This window comes from Equus quagga, unplaced genomic scaffold (assembly GCF_021613505.1).
Source record: "Equus quagga isolate Etosha38 unplaced genomic scaffold, UCLA_HA_Equagga_1.0 262_RagTag, whole genome shotgun sequence".
Classification (NCBI taxonomy): Eukaryota; Metazoa; Chordata; class Mammalia; order Perissodactyla; family Equidae; genus Equus; species Equus quagga.
The window spans coordinates 229,952-252,083 of record NW_025799867.1 but is presented as its reverse complement, the minus strand read 5'-3'; the positions used below and the strand labels follow the sequence as shown (position 1 = coordinate 252,083).

At 43.0% G+C, this 22,132-nt stretch overlaps 1 protein-coding gene across 1 annotated transcript; it reads left to right on the top strand.

Annotated features, from left to right (window-relative positions):
- On the top strand, positions 1–5,723 carry LOC124233835 (carcinoembryonic antigen-related cell adhesion molecule 1-like). The gene is made up of 3 exons (XM_046651083.1): positions 1–64; positions 1,004–1,366; positions 5,668–5,723. Exons 1-3 carry the CDS (start codon positions 1–3, stop codon positions 5,721–5,723), a joined length of 483 nt encoding a protein of 160 aa, XP_046507039.1.
- Positions 5,724–22,132: the final 16,409 nt, after the last annotated feature.

Sequence of the window (22,132 nt, the reverse complement as noted above, 5' to 3'; positions counted from 1 at the left end):
ATGCAATCCCTCTCAGCCCCTGCCCATAGACAGAATGTCCCCTGGCAAGGGCTCTTGCTGGCAGGTAAGAGGGGATTATTCCCTGAGAGTGGTATGGAGATGGGAGGACAGAGACTGTTGGGTTCTCCTAAGTGGAACAAGGCTTGGAGCGGGGCTAGAAGAGTTCTGTTTGGACATGATGGGAGAGGACACAGGAGCAGAGTAAGATTGTGCGGGGGGGGGGGGGGGGGGGATGGGGGGGTGGGATTCAGCAACAGATCAATTTCATGATCTGGAAGTGGTGAGGGGCAGGAATATCTCAATTACTCTACCGTTCTAAGTTAGTTATTACAGACCAATAATTTTTGAAAATTGATGGTAATAATTTATTTGAGGATGACACCATTAAATACTTAACTAGGCTCACTAAACACTGTCCTTCCCTACTACCCTTAGAAATAGGCAAATTAATACCAGGATGTTGAGGGCCCTGGGAACACTTATTCATTCATCCACAGGGATTTGCAGTCTTTTCTTGGCATGAGGGGAACAACAAGATCAGACAAGTCCCTGCCTTCAGGAGCTCACATTCTTTGGGGATGAGGAGAGATAATCGAGAGATCTAGAATGTGATGTCAGGGACTGACAATGTCATGAAGGGAACAGAGCAGGGAAAGGTCAGAAAGTGAAGATGGAGGATCTTCAGAACAGATGGTCAGGGAAGGCATCTCCCAAGGACACCCCTGAAAGCAAGCAGGGTGCTGAGGGCAGTGAAGGAGTGAGCCAGGCAGACATCTGGGTAAGAGTATTGGGAACAGAGGAAATAAGTTCACAGGGGCTGAAGTAATGGTGCACACTGGTGAACTTGACCAGTAGACACACACACACACACACACACACACACACACACACACACACACTCCGAGTCTAAGAGAAGAAGAAACGTCCTCAGGACACAGGGCTTCATCTTTCCATCCCAATAAATAAATCAAAATATTGATTGATCTCTCTCTCTTCCTCCTAGTCTCAATCTTAACCTTCTGGAACTCGCTCACCACTGCCAAAGTCACTATTGTATCGGTGCCGCCCGAAGTTACTCCAGGAGAGAATGTTACTCTAGTTGTCCAAAATCTACCTAGGAATGTTATAGGCTATACCTGGTACAAAGGCTATGGACCAGCTCGCAAACAAAAAATTGCATATTATGATACAAACAGAAAAGTAATGACCCCAGGGCCTGCATTCACTGGTCGAGAGACAGTATACCCCAATGGATCCATGCTGTTTCAGAAAGTCACTGTGGAGTACACAGGAAACTACACGGTGTTTGTCATAAAGAGACGTCTGCGATATGAAGTAGCAATTGGACAGCTCCACGTATACTGGAGTGAGTGACTCCTCTCTGATCTCTGGGTGTTGGATGGGGTGAATTCTACTTCACACAGAGAATTTACTGGCCTGGACTGTGCCTAAATACCCCTCTGCATTATGTCCCATGTTGGGATTTGAGCATTTAGTGCAGGACACAAACAGGGGAGATGAACTTCAAAAGACGGGAATTCATTTTTGGGAATCAGACTGTTCAAACTTTCCCTGTGGAGATAAGGACCAGTCTGATGGGAATAACCCAGCAGAAGGAGATCAGTCTTGGTCCAGCCCTCTGGCTCTTCCCTGAGACCATCACACTGAGAAAGATCCTGCAGGGCTTGAGGATCCCTGGGATCCTCACAGAGAAGTCCAGCCACGGACAACTCTACCCAGAGCCCTGTCCCAGGTTCCCGACTCCAGTGACTCTGGGGAGCCTGCGGCAGGGTTGGATTTTGGTATCCTGGGCAGGGCCAACTGGGAGCAATGATTTCCTGGCAGCCTGACTTCCAAAGCCCCTGAGCTTGTTACCATCCAGGTCACAGCCCTGAGAGCCACATTTAAGCAGGAGCAGCGCCTGAACCTTGACCTGAGATTCAGCATGGAGAGCACAGAGGGACAAGGCCCCCAGGTCATTAGCCAACTGCCTTGGGGAATTTAGGACACTACAAGGAAGAGTCAGTGTCCCCAGGGGAAGAACAGAGCTGGGAAGATGCTGCTGGCAGCTCCTTATTTGCCAGGAATCAGGATTAGTAGCACTGTCTCTCGGAATCAAACAATAACGGATGCCATTTATTTGGGCAGCTCCTCTCTAGGAAGATTTAGTTTAGCTCCTGAGATGTTTTTAAGGTTAATTCATTGACCGCCTGGTAGTCAAACCTTTATTCTACTTCATTGAGGGGAAAGTGAGGTACAGGGAGATAAAAGTAAGTGAAACAGGGTCATACAGATCAGGAGTCACATGGGGTCTTTGTACAGCCACAGCACCGTCCTCTCCTCCACTGGGGGATGTTATTAGGTGTCTGTGGACCCCGAGACCAGCTGTGGGTTCAGATCCTTCCTTTTTAGGTGGCTCTAGCTCAGAGGGAGAGATTCTGGTCTGGGGAGTGACAGCAAGTAGAAATTTAATCCAAGTTCAGTCTAGAACCAAATTACCTAATCAAGAATCAGAGCCAGTGCAGGGAATGCCCAGGCCGCCCCCTCAGGTGTCTGGTCCAAGCTCCCTGCACTGGACTTGAAATCACTTATTTGTTTCCTGATGTGTTGGGGTCACTCCCACTGGACGATAAGGAAAGGACTTTGTAGTCTCATTCTCTGCTCTACATCTGCAGCCAGCCCGGGGCCCAGATGTAACTAATTCTCAATTGCTTTCGATGAAGGGTGAAGGAATAAATGGTAAATGAAGGAAAGAATAATCTAAATTTTCTGTAGAGACTGGAATCTGGATGCAGAGTCCTTGGACTTTTGTCCACAGAGGATAGATTCTCTCACCTTGCAAGGGCTGAGGCCTATGTCTCAGGTCTTTTACTGCTGTCTAGAGAAAGATTCCTTCCCGCAGTTGGGCTGAGAGCCCAGGGTATTAATCATAACTTTCACATATGCAAGAATTTTAACTTCTGCTCAAATTTCTATCTCATAACCAATAAACACAGAGGGTTCGTGAGGGCCAGATCTGCAGGAAGTTCAGAGACAGAAGAGACATTAAAGACCACGGGCAGAGATCAGGTTCTGCTGCCAAAGCCAGGTAGCATCTGACTGTCCCCTCATTCTTTTCTGGAGCATTTTTTTTGATTCTCTGTATTATTTATTGGGTCACTGCCTCATGGTAGTTACAGTCACCTGGGAAGATCTGATCAACATCCTTGCCTCAAGTCCTGAATACTCACCTGACTGCTTTACTTGCTCCTGGTCCTATGTGTTATTTACTCTCAAACCACAGAGCCACCCTTATCTATCTCTAGGAGAACCTTGAATATGGTGCCTCCAAGAAAACACACCTCACTGGGTGAAGGAGAAGTGTGTAGTGGGAAGGAATCATCCTTGGTTGGTCAGGCAATCAGCTGGTCAGTGAAGAACCAGGAGAGGAACAGAGGGTGGTATTGGGTGGCCGATTGTCTCTGATTCTACTCTTTTGTCTTTTCAAAACCAAACCCTGCTAACATATTGACACGTGAGAAATCTGTGCTTTCTCCCAGACATAGAGCAGGTGGCCTTACATTCTCTGAGAGCTCAGATCCTCAGGCATTTTTTGTGAGGTCCACAAACGTGCCTTATTCTTTGAAGGACTCAGGTTGGCTGAGTGGTGAGAGATGCCAACTCTCATTTGCTGATATTTCAGTAACATCATTTGGTTTTCTTGTTGTTGTTGTGTTTAGCAGTTTTTTTCTATACTCTGGATATTGACCCCTTATTGATATATAAGTAGCTAATTATTTTCTCCCATTGCATAGGACACTTTTACTGTGTTGATTGTGTCTTTTAATGAACTGAAGGCTTTCATTCTGACAAAGTCCAATTTATCTAGTTTTCTCTTTTGTTTCTTATGTTCTCAGTGTCATATTAAAGAAATCACTGCCAAATCCAATGTCAGGAAGCTTTCTCCCTATATTTTCTTCTCAGAGTTTTATAGTTTTAGGTATCATTTTAGGGTTTGATCCATTTTGAGTTCAGTTTCGTATATGGTGTAAGGCAGCAGTCCAATCTCCTTCTTCTGCTTGTGGAGATCCAAGTTTCTAAACTGTTTGTTGAAAAGACTGTTCTTTCTGCATTGGATGTTCTTGGCATCTTGCTCAAAATCACTCGATCACATGATAGAGGATTTCTTTCTGGATCTCTGTTGTATTTGAGACCCTATATGTCTGTCTTAATGTCACTGCCACCCTATTTGATTCTTTAGCTCTCTGGAAAGTTTTGAAGTCAGGAAGTGTGAGTCCTCCAATTTTGTTCTCCTTTATAAAGATTGTTTTAACTATTTGGGTCCCCTTGTATTTGAGGTTAGATTTTCTATTACTGCAAAGATTTCATTTGATTTTTGATAAGGATTATATGAAATATGTATATAGTTTGGTGTATATTGCCATCTTAACAATATTAATCCTTCCCTTCCATGAACATGGATGTCTTTCCATTATTTGTGTCTTCTTTAAGTTCTTTCAGAACGTTTGGTAGTTCTCAGTGTGCACATCTTTCACCTCCTTGGATAAGTTTATTCCTAAGTATTTCATAGGTTTTGATGCTATTTCAAGTTAAACTGTTTTCTTCATTTCTTTTTTGGATTGTTCATTGTTATTGCATATAAATGTAATGATTTTGAATGTTGATTTTGTTTCCTGCAACTTTGCTGAATTTGCGTATTAGTTCAACAGTTTTTTTGTGTGTATATGTGTGTCATTTTTAGGGTTTTCTACATATAAGGTTATGTCTTCTGGTATATAGATCATTTCCCTCCTCCTTTCCAATTTTGATGCCTTTTATTTCTTCTTCTTGCCTCATTGTTGTGGCTAGGACTCCTGCACTATGTTGAATGAGTGGTGAAAGTAGCATCCTTTTCTTGTTCATGATCTGAGGGGAAACACTTCTGTGTTTCACCTTTGAGTATGATGTTAGCTGTAGACTTTTTACTTATGACTGTTGTCATCTTGAGTAGTTTCCATCTCTTCCTAACAGTCCTTGTCTTTTCTTAAAACCCTAACCACTGCTCTCTAGAATGCTTCTTCACTGTGGTTCACTTCACAGGCCAGGAATTAGAAGCCCTCCTCAGAGCGACAAATCCTTTCGATTAGAAGCTCTCCTGGTCCTAAGGTTGTGAAGATTGGGCAGGGCCATCCTCATTCCCTAATAAATTATTTAACAATAAGGAAATGCCTTCTAACTTTATGCAACATTCTTTTGGACCCAGAGGTTGACACACCTGGCAAGATTGCCTACTCCAATACACACAGAAGGGTACATAGGGGGTGTGGCCTGATCTCTTCTGAACTCAAAGAAATTCATTGGAAAAATCAATCAAATTTCATGAGAGAAAAATTCGTCCTGGTCATGATGTCATAGGATCCATTGGAAGAGAATAGGTTCCTGGTGCTGATACTACAGAGATGTCCAGGGGGACCGATCACAGTCATCCTGTGATGATATAGGAATCAAAAGGGGAGATGGTGCCACCTTCTTACAGATCATCACTTGAACAAAGGCACTCATCCTTCTGCAGGGGTCAGGGCCATCCTTTGGGTCACCTATACAGAGTGGCTGAGATCTCTGAGGAAAGAGCATTGCCCCATGCCCCAGGCCCACTCTCTGTAACTCATCTCTTCTGTTTCTCCACAGAGCCTGTGTCAAAGCCCTCCATTAGAGTCACCATAATACATAAAAATACCAGATAAGAAGCTTGTTGTTCTGACCAGCTGCACAAATGACTCTGAGATCTCCATCCTTGGTTCTTCCATGACCAGAGTCTGCAGCTCACAGAAAGGAAGACACTATCCAAGGACAATAGAACCATCACCATACACCCCATTGGGAGGGAGGATGCCAAGCTTATCAGTGTGATGTCTGCAACCCAGTCAGCTCCAGCCAAAGTGACCTCCTCATGCTGCATGTGAAATATGTGTCTGACCTTCTGACTCTCTTACCCTCCTCTAGCTTATTAAACTCTGAAAAGATTTTTTTCTTACCTGTAAGATGATGATTCTGAGGCACTTCTCAGTAGAGTTGTTGTAATAGTCAATTATGAAGGTGGAAATTCCTTAGAAGACTTGCATTCAATCAATAAATGCTCAACAATCTTAACTGACTTGTCATTATGTTGGCTTGAGGTCACTTTCCACTCCAGATCCTAGGTCCTCTTGGTCTGAGTTACACCATCTCCACAGTGGAATGTCAGGCAGTGCTTGTGCCTGTGGGAGCCCATAATAAGCTCTCAGGAATCACAGCTCTATCCCTCCACCAGGGGAGGTAAGGATGGCATCTGGATGATGTTATTGAGCACATGATTGGACAGGGGATATCCATGTGGGTATCAATACTGATCTTTTTCTCCCCATCTGATTCCTCTCAAAGTATTCCTAACGTCTTCCTGAGTATCCTTATTTTCATGGTAATAGCGTTATTTGTGTAAGTACAGTATGACTCTGTCCTCCTTGTTACTAGGATATCATTGGAAAAATTCCTAGTAGAATCTCTGCTCTGACTCAAATGTCCTAGTAGAAAATGATGCCCATGTGATCAGATATGACCCACACTTTAATGAGCAAGGTTCACGTGATGGGTGTTTTGGGGATCTGGAGAAGAGAAGACATCACTCAAAGCTATAGAGACTGCAGGTGAGTTCTGATTTCTAAGGTTCTTAATATCAAGAAGCTGTTAAAAGTGCCGTCTGAGGTTCCTTAGGAAATACTGCATCAGAGGAAACTATGTGGTGAGTGTGCAACTCCATAACACCTGTGCAATTAATCAGGGCAAATGGAGTAAGAGCAGCCTTGCTTTATGATCAAGAACACTCTTCTTTGAGGTGATCCTGGTTCATGATTTAGGATTAAGAGCATGTAGTGGGGCCATATAGGGAGGCTCCTTTTGGAGCGCTCCAGGATAACATGAGGATTCTGAGTGCAGGGCAGACATATATGTTGAAGGAGGAACAACTGGAGCTGTTGCAGGAAAGTTGGGGTGCCGTCCTTCCAGATATGGAGGGACATGAGGGGTGAGACATAGGATTGAGGGGAAAGAAGAATACTCTTGGAGACTCTGATTAGTGCACTCACACAGAACAAGATGGAGTGCCATATGCACAGTCTGAAGGGACACGGGACAGAGGACAAGTGGGAGAGGGAAATGAGCATCCAGTGGAGTCTAGGAGTCTGGAGAGTAATGAAGGATTGGACAACAGTGGACACCATGGATGCAGAAGACTTGAGATGAGGGCATTTAGGAAATGAAGTGGAAAGTGAGTTTGTGCATGGGTAGTCAGACTAGAAAAGGGATCTGAGATGAAGCCTGGGGGAAAGTGTGGAAGACAAGGCAGGGGTGACAGTGGGGAGCAAATTCAGGGCCAGCCTTTTCCAGTCTCTGGTTCTGACCAGGTGAGTCATATTCAGGTTGCTCTTAAAGGCTGGGAGCACTTAGAAAAGCCAGATGCCACCCTTGTCCCCTGAGCCCACTTCAGTTGAGTCAACAAGTGAGCCATGTCCCCAGGGGATTTTTGTGTGAGTGAGTAAGCATGAATAGGAGCCTGGGGACACCCAGGGGAGGGCATATTTGGGGGTGATGTTTGAGGTGAGAATGAAGTTGGAATGTATGCAGTCTTTTCCTTCTTTGCTGACTAGTCAGACTGACCTTCACTCTAGTGCATAGATGAGAACTATGTCACAGTTGTCAGTGAAGAGTGGTCGGTGCCATGAAGGTATAGGTACCTGTCCATTTTTGATACATCTTCTCTCCCCACCTGGCTTTATGTCGGTGGGTGTGATAGAACCCAGATCATGATGAGGAGTTCTGGCTCCCTGGTCACATTCTTCACATGTTCTGACACTCTAACTCTTCCAAGACCTAGGAGGAGGTCAGGAGATGTTTTTCTATTGCTTCAGAAGGCATGGAATTGTTCCAAAACTCTAGGAGTCTGCATAGAATTCTCACCTAAGGTCCTGCCAGAGGCTCCACAAGCACCTTTCACCCTTCTAATGTGTGCTGGATGGAGGTAAATGTGCAAGAACTTGTCCTGTTCCCCAGAGGGTTGTCCAGCATGCCAGAGACTATTGGAACCTAAAACCTTCCTAGTTGTAGCAGATCAATGAATGGTCACACATGTGTGTACCCTTACAGCCCATGGAACTCTCTCACACTTGACCCTATTTCTGATGTCATGGTCAACACTGATGTCATTTTCTTTGTCATCAATTTCCTTTGGCATCCACTTCTACCCTTTGGTGCATATCTGTCTTACTAAGGCATTCAGAATATTTGCCATTTCTTGTTTGTCATTAGCAGGAAAGCTTCTAGTTTTCACCATTAAGCATGATATGATTTGTAGGTCTGCAGGGTTTTTATGAGTTGAGTTGATATGGAATTGACTTGGAGGATGAACACATTTGCTTTGCTAGGTAGGGCTGGCTTCATGGGCTCTGTGTACATACACTCTACTCAGTGATGTATACTATCAATGAGTAGGCCCTATGGTAGGTTTAATGCTCTGCTTTTGTCATCTTGAAACTTTTCATTATTTTTGGACAAGGAGCCATGATTTTGAATTTATACTGAGTCCTACAATTTATGTATCTGATTCTGACCCTGGGAGTGACAATGGGTGGATGGGCTCCCTTGGGAAAACAGTTTGATCCTATTGGGATGGGCACTTTGAGGTTTGGCCGCCAGAGAGTGGCACCTTCACAAAGTAACCTGGAAGGCTGTGAAGAGAGATGTGGAGTTTGTTTTTTTATACTCTATTTATGTCATTATGTGTCTCTAACTGCCCACAGCCACCCCTCACATCCGTAGCTCATAGAGGAAATGTACTCCATGCCTGACGTACTTCAGAGATTCTAATTTTGGACTCCCCATCCAAGGCTGAAATGAAGAAATCACACTTAGTTGGCTCAAATACGAATAGCATTAAAGAGACATCATAAAGTCCACACTGAGTTTTGGTGTTAGGAAAAAATGGGAGAGACGGGAGTGGGAAAGGAGTCTGTTATGGTAATGATGGAAGAAAGTAGCTGAATCCTCGTCTTTCAAGAGGGAAGACCTTAGATAATGCCTGAAAGTGAAAAATCAGCAAGTAGCCTCAGAGCATGTTACTCAAAGATGACTTTAGTTCCATCCAGAGGAGCTGCTGCTGTTTGGCACACATCTCAGTTTGGCCCAGACAGGAGAAGCCAGGACCTTCCTGCAATCACTCTGAACAGAACACACAGAGACACTGGGCTTATCACGGCCAAGTCCAGTGTTGTCACAAATCAAAGAAAGAGAGCATCCAATAAGAGGGAGGCAGGACTTGTTTTGCTCACAGTATGAATATCAGAAAAGAATCATAATTTCATCTTTCTGGCTACAATTCACTGTACTACCAGTATTAATCTCCTTGGGGCTATAGGTCATTCACATCAGAACCATATGCCCCTCTGGGAAAGCCTTACACACTTGATTAAGATCCTTCCTGGTTGCCCAACCATCTTAGGTTTTTGTCCATATGACATAATGGGGACTCATTTTTTTTCTCTGTTTGCTTTTTTGACATCAGGAGCATAGAATTGAAAAATCATAATCCTTTGCTCACAATCCAGTATCACCACCTGTCCACTCATGACCTGCCTCCCTTTTTTAGAGAGGTATTCATTATTTATCTTAATTTTATTTTGACTTATATATTTGGAAACTCTAGTTGCAGCTTCCAGAAGATCTCCGAGGGCAGGATTGGAGGTTCAGCTCACTACGGGAGCTCTCTGTACTTCCTGGATGAAAAACCTGGGAAATCAAGACACTGTGCTGGTGCCACAGCACCTCTGCACCCTCTTGGTAGAGACAAGCTAGAGGCTAACTGGCTGTACATCCCTGAGTGCCAGGATAGCCTCCAAGTGCATCTCACAAGAACCGCTTTCCTGTTCCAAACATGAATCTGCTGTGAGAGATTCTGGGAACTTCTTTCCTCAACCTCCCAGGCATTCAGGAATGTGGAGAGATAGGAACCCTTGTGTATTGTTGATGGGAATGTAAAATGGTACAGCTCCTGTGGAAAATAATACAATTGTTTCTCAAAAAATTAAACATCGGAAATATGATATGGCCCAGAAATTGCACTTCTGGGTATATATACTGGATAGTTTTGAGAGCAGGAACTCAAAGAGTTGTTTGTAAACCCATATTCATGGCAGCATCATTCACAATATCTAAAATGTAAAAGCAACTCAAGTGTCCCTCGATGGATGACTGGATAGGCCAAAGGTGGTAGGTCCATTCAATGGAATATTATTCAGCCTTAAAATGGATAATAATTCTGCAATATGCTACAATGTGAATTAACCTTGAGGACATTAGGCTAAGTGAAATAATCCAGTCACAAAAAGACAAATACTGTATGATTCCACTTATATGAGGTACTTAGTCAAAATCATAGAGATAAAAAGTGTAATAGTGGGGGGATGGGGGAGGGGAGGATGAGGAGGAGTTGTCACCTGTTAAGGCAGGAAGTTCTCAAAAGCCCAAAAATCCTTAATCTCAAATTTCCCCTTTGAAAAAACTTTATTTAGGGGCCAACCTGGTGGCATAGTGCATAAATTTGGCACACTCCACTTCGGCTGCCCGAGTTCATGAGTTTAGTTCCTGGGAGCAGACCTACACCACTCATCAAACCATGCTGTGGAGGTGCCCACATGTAAAATAGAGGGATTTAGACACAGGTGTTTGCTCAGGGCCACTCTTCCTCAAGGGAAAAAATTCTGTATTTACTTATACTAAAAACACATAATGTTAAATTTACCATCATGAACCATTAACCAGTCTACAGATCAGTATTGTGTATGTATTCTTGTGCAACAAATCTCTCACTCTTTTTCACCTTGCAAAATTGAAAATCTATACCGAGTGAACAACTCTCCATTTCCTCCTCCTGTCAGCCTCTGACAGCTACCATTCTTCTTTCTGTTTCTGTAAATGTGACTGCTTCAGATACCCCATGTAAGTGGAAATTTACGATATTGTCTTTCACAAGTGGCTTATTTCAGTCAGCATAAAGTCAAGGATGTCTTTCTTTTTAATGCTGAATAATATTTCATTGTATAGATAGACCACATGTTCTTTTTTCATTCCTCTGTCTACAGACATTTGGGTGGCTTCCATTTCTGGGCTTTTGTGGAAAATGCTGTAATGAAAATGAACGTGCAAATATCTCTTCCAATTCCTGCTTTCATTTTTTTTGCAAATGAAACTAGAGTGAGTTTGCTGGACCGTATGGTAAGTCTATTTCTATATAATTCTATATTTCCACCAACGGTGCTCAAGGGTTCCAATTTCTCTATATCCTTGCCAACACGAGATATCTTGTGTTTGTTTGTTTCTTTTTTTGGTACTGGCCATCCTAATGGGTATGAGGTAATATCCCGTGTTGCTTAGATTGGCACTTCTTTAGTGATTAGTGATGTTGAGCATCTTTTCATAAGCATGATGTCCATTCATACATCTTCTTTGGGGAAATGCCTCTTCAAGTGTTTCAACTATTTTTCAATTGGGAACTTTTGTATTTTACTGCCATTGAATTGTAGACTTTCTTTATCTGTTTAGATATTAATCCCTTAATAGATATATGATTTGAAAATACCTTTTGCTACTCTTTGGGTTCTCTTTTCACTCAGTTGATTGTTTCTTTTGATGGCCAATGCATTTTAAGCTTGGTGTAGCCCTTTTTGTCTATTTTGCTTTTGTTTTCTGAGCTTTTGGGGCCATATCTAAGACATTATTGCCAAATCCATTTTCATGAGCTTTCTCCCTGTGTTTTCCTCTGTGATTGTTATAATTTTAGGTCTTAGTTTTATATCTTTAATATCTTCTGAGTTAATTTTTGTATATGATGTAAGTTAAGGGTCTGCCTTCATTCTTTTGCATTTGGATATCCAGTTGTCCCAAGAGCTTTTGTTAAAGAGACTGTTTTCTCCCCACTGAGTGATCTTGGCAGTCTTATCAAAGACCATCTGATCATATACAGGAGGGTTTATTTCTTGGCTCTCTATTTCATTCCCTGGGTATATATGCCAGTCTTTATGCCAGGACTACACTATTCTTAAGGTAGCTTTTCAATGTGTTTTGAAATCAGGAAGTGCAGGACTCCCACTGTTCTACTTTTCAAGATATTTTGGCTCTTCAGGACCCCTTGAGATACCATATAAACCTGAGGATAATTTTTTCCTATTTCTATAAATATGCCATTGAGATTTTACGTTGGACTGCATTTAATCTATAGATCACTTTTGGTAGTGTGTACATCTTAAAATCTTAAGTCTTCCCGTCTATGGGTCTATTGTTAATGGTGATGGATTTTCAAAGAAGCCATTGCTCTGGTCCTCTTTGTTGTAACCTCCTTGAACTCAACCTTTCAAGGGTTCACCCTCTTCTCCCATCATACTCTGAGATGAGCTGAGGTGAAGACAGGACAGGTGTTCCAAGACTTCAGATCTGGGGAGTATGTGAGGAGATTAAGCAGCTGAACCCTTTCCCTATTCTTTTCATTTTTTCTTTCTGATTTAGCTATCTGTAAATGCCATGAGAAACTCTCATTTTGTAATTCATGCTCTCTTTCTTTTGCCAACTGTAGCTCAACCGAAGTAATCTTGCCCAGTAGAAATAAGAAACTCCTTCAATAGAAGAGTAGACACCTGTTTTAATAATGCTGGTGACTGGTTCATTGGACATGTCACTAATTTGTGTGTCAGAAATATTCATAACCCATCAATGAAAAGTGTAGTCAAATTTTCCCTTAGAAATTTTAAAACTTTGTCTTTCATAAATTAAATAACTGAATATGTGGAAGACATAATGACCATTTCTGCTGCCATTAGCCCCAGAAATGACTTCAGACCTGGTGAGTCTGCCTCTTTATGAATCACACAGTGGCCTTGAGCTTGCCCCGCCCCCAGAGGAAGTGCTTCTGGTCAAGGAGCCAGTGCACTGTTGTCAGCATTATTTTCCTTCCAATGTCACCACTCTCCAACCAGATTGTCAGGAAGGAAACCTGATCATACAAATGTGCCTGAAGGTTCAAGCAATGGGATCCTCCTAAATGGCTGTGGCACTTGAGAATGAAAAACTGTGGGGACAAAATTTTACCACATACAGGTACACAGGACTGGAACAGGTTAGATATTTCAAGCTTCCCAAAATATGAAAAGACAGTCTATACTTCTTTTAATGCTGTAGTAGTTCTAATAATTGCCCCAAAGATATTTTGAGTTTTATCCCTGGAGCCTGTGGATGTTACATTCCCCTGCAAAAGGTACTTTGCCAATGTGATGAAATAGTAGATGGTGAGATGGAAAGATAATTCTCGATTATTGGGATGGTCCCTCCGTGTAACCTCCACTGTTGTGATGAGAGAGAGAAGCAGAGGGAGACTCAACTACAGAAGAAAAAGAGCAGATATGACCATGGGAGAAGAGGAGGGAAAGCATTTGGGATAGGGGATCATGACCCAAGAATGACAGCTTCCAGAACCTGGAAAAGACAAGAAAACAGATTCTCCCAGGGTCCAAGGAATAAGCAGGGTCCTGTACACAGACACCTCTATTCTAGCACAGTGAAACCTATTGTTGGATTATGGCTTCCAGGATTGAGCTAAATTGGAAACAGGGTGAATGTTTTGCCCACTCAGATGTGCTTTGCAGACACCCAGGTGACCCCCTGCTCTCTCCTTCGTCCCTTGTCTGAGGTTTCCTCTGTGGCCTAAATAAGACAGCACATCAGGCAAAAACATCTGTAAAGGTCCCCTCTGGGACATTGTGGAGACACTGAGCTAGTGATGTGTGTGGGAAATAAGCAACAACTTGATTGAGACCCAGAATGGCCCCTCACCATCAACATTGTTCCGATTCCACAGACTTTTACACCTCACATGTGAGGAAGCAGATCACAGAGATTTTTCAAAGATATTCTGTTATAGAACCATGGCATTCTGTGGGGTATGAGGAGTCCTTAAAGAGGCGGCAGGTATGAGGACTGGGCTCTAGCAGACAAACAGATGCCACCCTCTATAGTGTCTCATTGCCCTGTTTTCACTGGCACCCTCAAGGGGCTTTCATGCCCTCATCTCTTTACTTTCTTTGCTGTTTTCACAAACTCCTTGTGCATGTCCAAAGGAGAGTCCACAAAGAGGATCTTGGAAGCAGGGAAATAGAGCCTACCCTCTGTGTTCTCTTGGATTTTGTCTGCTCTGCTTGGCCTCTGAGCATTAGGCTGAATCCTAGCGAGACCTGTGACCCAGGCAGAGCTTAGAAACCAGAAGGCAGCAAAGGGTGGCATGGAATGATGGGACCTTGGCAGAGTGGGGATAGGGAATTGTAAGGACCAGGGAAGGAGGGAGGAGAGGAAGACTATGGCGTGTACTCATGGTTTAGGGTGAAGAGAATGTAGGAGGAATAGGGAGGGGGAGAGGGTCTTCAGGGAGAGGCTGAGAACTCCAAATTGAGGGAGAGTTCCTGGAGCTTGGGGTGGTGGTGAAGATGAGGGAGTCATTCTCCCAAACTTGGGTATGATCTTGAAAAGTGGAATTGAGTTTTGAGGAAAAATGAGACACTTGAAGACTCAGACAAGTGCCCTTGATACCAGGACCAAACACTACATTTGAGGAATCCATGGCAGGGTGACCAGTCATGAGGATGAAAACAAAAGTAAAATGTTGAGAAACAAGAGAAAGGAGAGTGTTTCCCTCAAGAGAAGTAGAGGGTGAGATAGGCAGACACATTTCTCCAGGGGCACAGAAGCCCATGAGTTAGGACAGGGTGGCCCAGGTGAAGAGGCAATCATGGACCCTGGGAAAAGGGCCCTGGATGAGAGGGAGATTAGAGTCCAGTGCGGACCAGAGTCTAAGGAGAAGGAGAATTGGAAGGCATGGGCTCTGTGTGGGGCAGAAGACTAGAATGGAGGTCAGGAGGCAATTCCACGGAAGGAGAGAGTCAGAGTTTGTGGTTTCAGATCAGAAGAGGATTCTGAACTCTGACCCAGGACAACGGTGGGAATGAGGGTCAGACTGAGGCAGGGGAGTAGAATCCAAGATCATGGTTTCCAGGGTGGCGGCCAGGGTTTTCTGGTGTCCATCTCTGACTAGGTTGAGATGGTGTAGCTTGTTGCTTAAGCTGGGTCTGAGTGGCGTCATTTCAGCACAGCCAGGGAGTAATCGTAAAATCCAAAATGTCACCTCCCTGTACCTTAATACGTCTTCTCCTGAGCCTGTAAGGTAGCAAGCTCCCCAAGGAATTCTCTGTAAGTGCAAAAGAATGAGCACCAAGTAGAGTCTGAGTGCGGCCTGGCAGGAGGGAAAGAAGGGTTTGTGGTGTGGTGGGGTGCCATAGATGTTAACATTAGACAATTGAGACAATAAAGTATTAAAAAGATTAAAAAAAGATGAAGAGGTAGTTGTCTAGCAGATGAGAGTCCTGCCGCCAAGTAAGCTGTTTACTATCTTTAGGAATTGGCTCATCCTGGGAGAAGCAGTGTCTCCCAGTGTCTGTAAGGTCCCCAACTGTCACAGCTTCAAGAATACAGAAAGTTAGAAAACATAATGAATAAATTTGCCCTGGGATGAAAGGATGCCAAATAGACCAATTCAGAACTTAAGACAACACAGAAAAATGGGGCTTCTGCCTATTTGGCAAAATTTTACGGAGACTCTAGAGAGATTATAACGGAGATTTCTCAAGAGTAGGAAAAGGCAGTGGGGAGTCTATGCCCCTCGGGTGGGCAGTAATCTGTATTAATTTTAGAATAGTACAAGTGAGCACCTCTACCAGATTCCCGTCAGGCATGTGACTATATGGTGGATGTTCAAGCAGGGAGCCAGCAGGACACCCAGGTGAAGGGTTAAGCAAATGGTGACTCAGAAACATAATAGAGTCCCTAAAACCAAAAGAAACAAAACAATGAATGTCCTGGGTCCAATTTGTGGCTTGGGAGAGGCATCTGTGGGTGTTGCTGGGTGGAGCTCTTATGCCAAGACAGAAGGGGTCTCTGGCGAGGGGTGTCAGGTCACCTCCAATGGTGAGGTGTTGGGCTGGGACTATGTCATCTGGGATGTGTGACTGGGGTGTCCTCTCCAAGTGAGTATCCACTGGGGTTCTGAGAGTCTCAGCATCTGCCATGTTTCACTGAAACCGCAGGTAACTTGAAGGGTTTGAGCATCTGGAGTATAAGCAGTGAAAGCAGCAAGCCCAGGGGGAATGAGACCAGCAGTCACTGGACTGGGAGCAGTTGCACTTGAGAGGTCTTCTGTTGTTTCGATGGTGTACAGCCCAAGGCTGAGAAGGGCAGTGTCTTGTATCAGAGGTGCTTGGACAACTGAAGTCATCAGAAATGGTCCAGAGACACCAGGAGGCACGAGAAGAGATTGCCAAAATTTCTTTAGTGCAGGAGACTCTGAAAGCACAAATGGGATTGTCCGTTGCTTTTAATTTGGAAGTAAAACTTATAAATAAAGAATGTTGCCATCAGAACCCAAAAAGCAGTAAAAGATGTTGGACTTATGTGTCCTTACTAAATGAAATGTGTCAAATGAATCTCCTTGGAGGAGGATGTCATCAGGTAACACCATATCTGTGGTCCTGGAGGAAGGTGGTTGCGTTTAAGATCTTGATTGCATAGATAGTTTGGGATGTGCTATCATCAAAATGCCCCATGAGTAGCCTGGAAAGGGTGTGTTGTCTTCCTCTGGAGGTGGAGGCGGTCTGAAGTTGACAACCTGTGACATAGGCACTTAATGGAACAGATAAGCCAAATTGAGAATAGTGGAGTATTTTCTGATTGTTGAATAAGTAGAATTGGTAGTTTTAATTATATTAGATATTGTGTCTGGAGGCCCTAGGAATAAAACCGTAGTATTGAGGTTGTAGTAATACACCAGGGGGCATCCTTTATTTTTTCGAAGTGTAAGAACAGGCAAGATCGGGCTGTCAAATGGAGAAGGAATGGGGTTAATCACCCCTTTTGTAATGAGGCTTTTATATAAACTTTTATCTTTGAGGGCTCTGTTTTAGCTTACATTGCACCATATCAAGTAGTTTAACCTGGGGGGTTTGTGATGTCCATTTTATAAAATCAATTTATAAGCACCAAATATGTATTTTAATATTCATTATATTAGAGTGTCTATTATATGGGATATTTTAGGACCAAGGTTACTGTGACTGTGGAAAATTTACATGAGGCTATAAAGTGAGACATTACTATTATTCTTCTATTTTATGTGTGGTTACCTTTCTAACTGCATAGGGAATACAATGCTTACCTTTGGTGAGATTTCCGGGTATAACTATAATCTCAGGTCCAGTATTGATTAAGTCTGTGAAGTGTTGTCAACTGGTGCATAATAGCAAATGCTTCCATGAATTTAGAAACTAGGTTGTAAAGGCACAAAAGCCAGTCTGTACCCTTTTATAACTGCGTGTTCTATGAATTTCTTTCATTTATAAACCTAAAGTAGAAGTATTGGATTTTCAACTAGATGAAATTATGAAACTTTGTTTTCATTTAGTTGTTCACAGTATATACATATACACAAATTACCTATTTACATTTAAATATTTTATCTGTATACATTATTTATTTAATTAGCTTTAATTTTCTCCCCATGTATATAGGGTTTTTATCTTTTCACACCCTTTTATCACTTGATATTGCTTTGTTTTGTTGTGTTTTAGGCTTTTTGCAGCTTCAGACAGAGGTTTTGGTTGTGACTGTTTCTGTCTCCAGCAGATTAGAGGCGGAGGGTGTGGAGGAAGGGCAGGTGTTCTGTCTGCAGTATTATCATTCTTTCCCATCTCACCCTCATTTTTTTTCTTAAACACTGTGTTTTAGAATGGCTCGTGTGGCTGGAAGGCTAAACTTTTTTTCTTCTTTTTTGTTTAGAAGCATCAAGAATAAAGAAACTAAGAAAATACGGTTAATATAAATGACCCTGTGACAAATGGATGCCAATAGACAAACACAGACTCTAAGACAACATATTAGAACCTGCTTGCCTTTGAGAGAAGTAATTGAGATAAGGTTGTGACTTGTATTTTACTCCACACACAAAGGAAGTGCTCTTGGTCAATGAGCCTATACCAGATGCCCAACATTAAAAGGAGGGAGGTACCTGGACACGGTCGGAGGTGGTGACTCTGTGGGAGGTGTGCTCAGATGAACTGTTCAGGCACTGGTCAGACTCACTGGCTGTTAATCCAGGTCCATCATGCACGTGGAAGGGCCCCAGTAAGAAAATCTCTCAGACCATGGGCTGCAGGAGGTGCTTGGGATTACAGTCACACAAGCTGCAGGGATTCCCTGGGAAAGGAAATCTAGCACCATCTATCTGTTTTGGTGCTAATGGGGTTGATTTTCTGAGGGACAGCTGCTCTGGTTCCATTTACCAGGATCCCACACCTCCTGAACCTGGGATTATGTGAAGAAATTAATCAAGGGGACTCTTTCCTATCTCCTTTAAAGTTTTTCTTCCCCTTTGGCTTACTCATATCATTATCATGGGCAATCTCATTCTCCTTCCTCTTCTCCTGCTGACTATGTTCTTCACCAGTACAGCATGGATTCAGTGCAATATCTTCAGAAAAACGCAAATTTTTCCTAGAAACAATTGACAATTTCAATGACTACTGTAGGCAACTTGGGAACTTCCAAGTTCTCTCTCTTGCTGTCCACCCCTATATGGAATGAATGCTTGTGTCTGCCCAAAATTCTTATGTTTAAATCCTAATCACAAATGATAGTATACAAATGATGGCATTTGGAGGAGGGGCCTTTCGGAGGTGATAGGTCATGAGAGTGGAGCCCTCATGAATGGGGTTAGTGCCCTTATAAAGAAACCCCGGAGAGCTCCCTCATTCCTTGCTCCACATGAAGGCAGAGAAGAAAGCCGTCAATGAAACAGGAAGAAAGTCCTTAGGAGAAACTGAATCTCTTGGTGCCGTGATCTTGGACTTCCCTGCCTCCAGAGCTGTGAGAAATAAATTTTGCTGTTTAAGCCACTCAGTCCAAGGTATCCTGTTATGGCAGCCTAAATGGACTACAACATCCCCTGTTCCTCCTTCCTCCTTTTTCTGACGCGAAGTCTTCCCATCAGCTCTCTAGGATCCTTTGCTCTGTCCTCCGTCAACACCTGTCCCTCCTCCACTCCTCCCTCCCTCTATCCACCCCTCCCAAACTTCTTCCTTCTTACCTCTGCCCCTCAACATGCTATAGTCACTGTGACTTCAGGCCTTCTCCTCCAAAGTGGGCTCTCAAGGAGCTCAGGTACCGCAAGACCTGCCTGAGGATGAAGAAGCTCATTGGAAACAGGCTGGATGTTTTATCCACATGAGTTTGCTTTGGAGACACTCAGATGGCTGCTTGGTCTCTCCCACGTGCCTACCTGAAATTTCATCCACAACATCAATAGGATGACAGATCATGGCAAAGGACATCCTGAAAGGGACTCCTGCTCAAAGATTGCTGGGAACTCTCCAGGCCTTATACAGAGAAGGTGATCTCAACTTGCTGTACGCCTCAGAAACACAGTCCTGGCAAGAGTGGTGAGATGAGCCAAGGAGAAGAACCCCTCTTTCTTACAAACCGGTGAGTGAAAATTTTATAATTGAAGCCAAAAGCTGTGTCTTTGTGTCTTTCTGTATGTTTATGTAGGTGTGTATGTGAAATATTGTCCCACCTTCAAGTTGTGTTACTAAATTAGATTATAAAATTCCTTCAGGGAGGTCTAGCTGTGGGCTCTACAGAAACATAGTTGAATATTTCTAAGGTGCTATCAATTAAGGGAAGCAAATGTATTCTGACGAAACTTTATTTCAACAGTAATTATATCTCTGTAGTATGTCATACCACCTTGAAGATAATGTTCAATATCTTTTGGTGACTTTAAATGCTATCCTATGCTAAATTACGATAATTGTTAGCTACTCATGACATACGTAGATGAATCTCAAGTAACTTAACACACTGACATATGAATTACCAGGGATAAATTTCAGGGTATAAATATTTTTGTGTGAGTTAGTGAATGCCTTCATTCTTTCATGATGAGAATGCATACTGGAAGGACCTCTGTGGTTATAATGTTATGGGGGATGCATCTACGAATGCTCTGCTGCAAAATTCTGGGGCATGATAGAAAGTTCACAATGATCTGGCTTCTGGTTTCCTCCGTGAAGTAGACGTTCCTGTGGTTAAGATTGTAACTGTCCATGAATGAGACTCTAGTAGAGAAAATATAGAGAACAAGACTATGGAAGATACACAGGATGACATTTTGTTAAGGGAAAAGAGAGTCATTTGGTCTTAACATGAAATGATGGATTGTTCCTGAATGAGGAAGAGGAGAGTGTAGAATGAAACCTGAATGGATATGGACAGTGGCAAAAGGTTCACAGACAGTGAACTTTGTTTGTCCTGGTCATGGCTGGCCTAGATTTGATGGATTTATGTGTAAGAATTTGTTGAAACGGGGCTTTGCTGACCAATATGGTATTAACATAAAACTAGAATTTAGTTTTCTCTCTGGTAACAGGACAAAATTTCCCTGGATTAGAAGTTGGCTCTTACTGAGAGGTTTTAAACATTTTTCTCTGCCTTCTCTTTAATCTCCCTAGAAGGTGAGACGCTGTATCTTGTCAGAATACTTCTCTGTGCGATATGTGGACTTTGTCACAGCCTTGATTTTTAAGAAATCAATTCTTCTCACCCTCAAAAGCGTTAAGTTCTTACATCATTTTCCTTCGAACATTGACTCTTTAGCCTCTTTTCCTCTTTGCTGTGCCACTTAATCAACCCCCATATCCCTGTCAGTTGAGATCAAGGTGTCAACAATGTTGGTTCCTTCTGAGGGCTGTGAAGAAATATTTGTCACTTTCAGAAAAGCAATTAATCAAACAACAAATAAAAAACTCTTCTGTGACTTCCTACCACACTCAGACTAAAGCACAGACTCCTTCAGGTGGCCCCCAAACCCTGCAGGATCTGACCTCATGCTTTAGGCATACTGGCCTCTCCCAGTTTTGGGGAGTGGGTGTAGGTGTGAGTAAGGAGGGTGGGTCTCCAGATCCTTTCATTCCTTAGACTACATCCTCACTTCCATTAATTTTGTTGTAAAGTCATTAAGACTAAAATCTCCTCAGCATTTTCTCCAGGAAGACTACCTGTGGTGTAACTATTTATACATAGCAGCCCTCCTAGGATCATTTGCAGTGCCTGGTCCAACAACTTTAAGGACTGGGTCCAAATTTTAGTCCACAATGTATGTGAGCTGTTGACCCCTCTGCCACAAACAGTGATGGAGTTTGTGATACGTGCTTCTCTGAAGTCCTTAAGTGGGAGAAGGGAGATAGTGAACTAACTATGATCCTTTTCTGCTATTTTTGGAGTGAGGTTCCAAGCCACAGGTAATATTTTTATCTCCTAAGATCCAGGTACTCCTACATAATTGATTACATCATTACTTGAATATTTTGATTTAGTTTTATAGAGTAGGATAAGGGGACACAATTGGCAAATCTCTGTAACCTACCATACGGCAACGATCTGTCCGACTGCTGGAATCTCTCAAATTATACTCTAGGGAAATGTTTCTCATGTTCTCAGTGTTGGTGAGAATTGCCTGGGCTGCTTTTTGAGAATGGAGATCCCTGGACATCATGTTCTTATGGCCAAGCCTGAGATAAATGGGGCTGGAGTGGGGATATGTTCTTCTTCTTGAGGAAGAAGCTGCAAGGTGCAGGTAAAGGACATCAAGGCGTCATTCTAACATTGGGAAGACAGGAAGATTAAGAAGAGTGATCCAATCTCTGACACGAATGCTCGTTTACTGGATGTAGGAGACCTAACTGTGAATCATTGCATTTAAAATAAATATTTGTTAAATGACTCTCAAATTCCTTCACCTTGAGATTTAACATGTATGCAGGGTCTGATCACACGCGCGCGCACGCGCACACACACACACACACACTCACATACTCAGATACCCCTCAGGGAACTTACGGGATCGTGGACTGCACCAGGCAGGCATTGGGAGCAGAGCAGGTACAGTGAATGACCTAAAGGATGTCCCTGGGGCAGTCAGCTG

What these genes read in the sequence shown, in the direction of transcription:
- LOC124233835 (XM_046651083.1), top strand. Translation starts at nt 1, where the DNA reads ATGCAATCCCTCTCAGCCCCTGCCCATAGACAGAATGTCCCCTGGCAA. An exon ending in GCAAGGGCTCTTGCTGGCAG is followed by an intron (nt 65 to 1,003) that starts GTAAGAGGGGAT and finishes TCTTCCTCCTAG; the next exon opens with TCTCAATCTTAACCTTCTGG. An exon ending in ACAGCTCCACGTATACTGGA is followed by an intron (nt 1,367 to 5,667) that starts GTGAGTGACTCC and finishes GTTTCTCCACAG; the next exon opens with AGCCTGTGTCAAAGCCCTCC.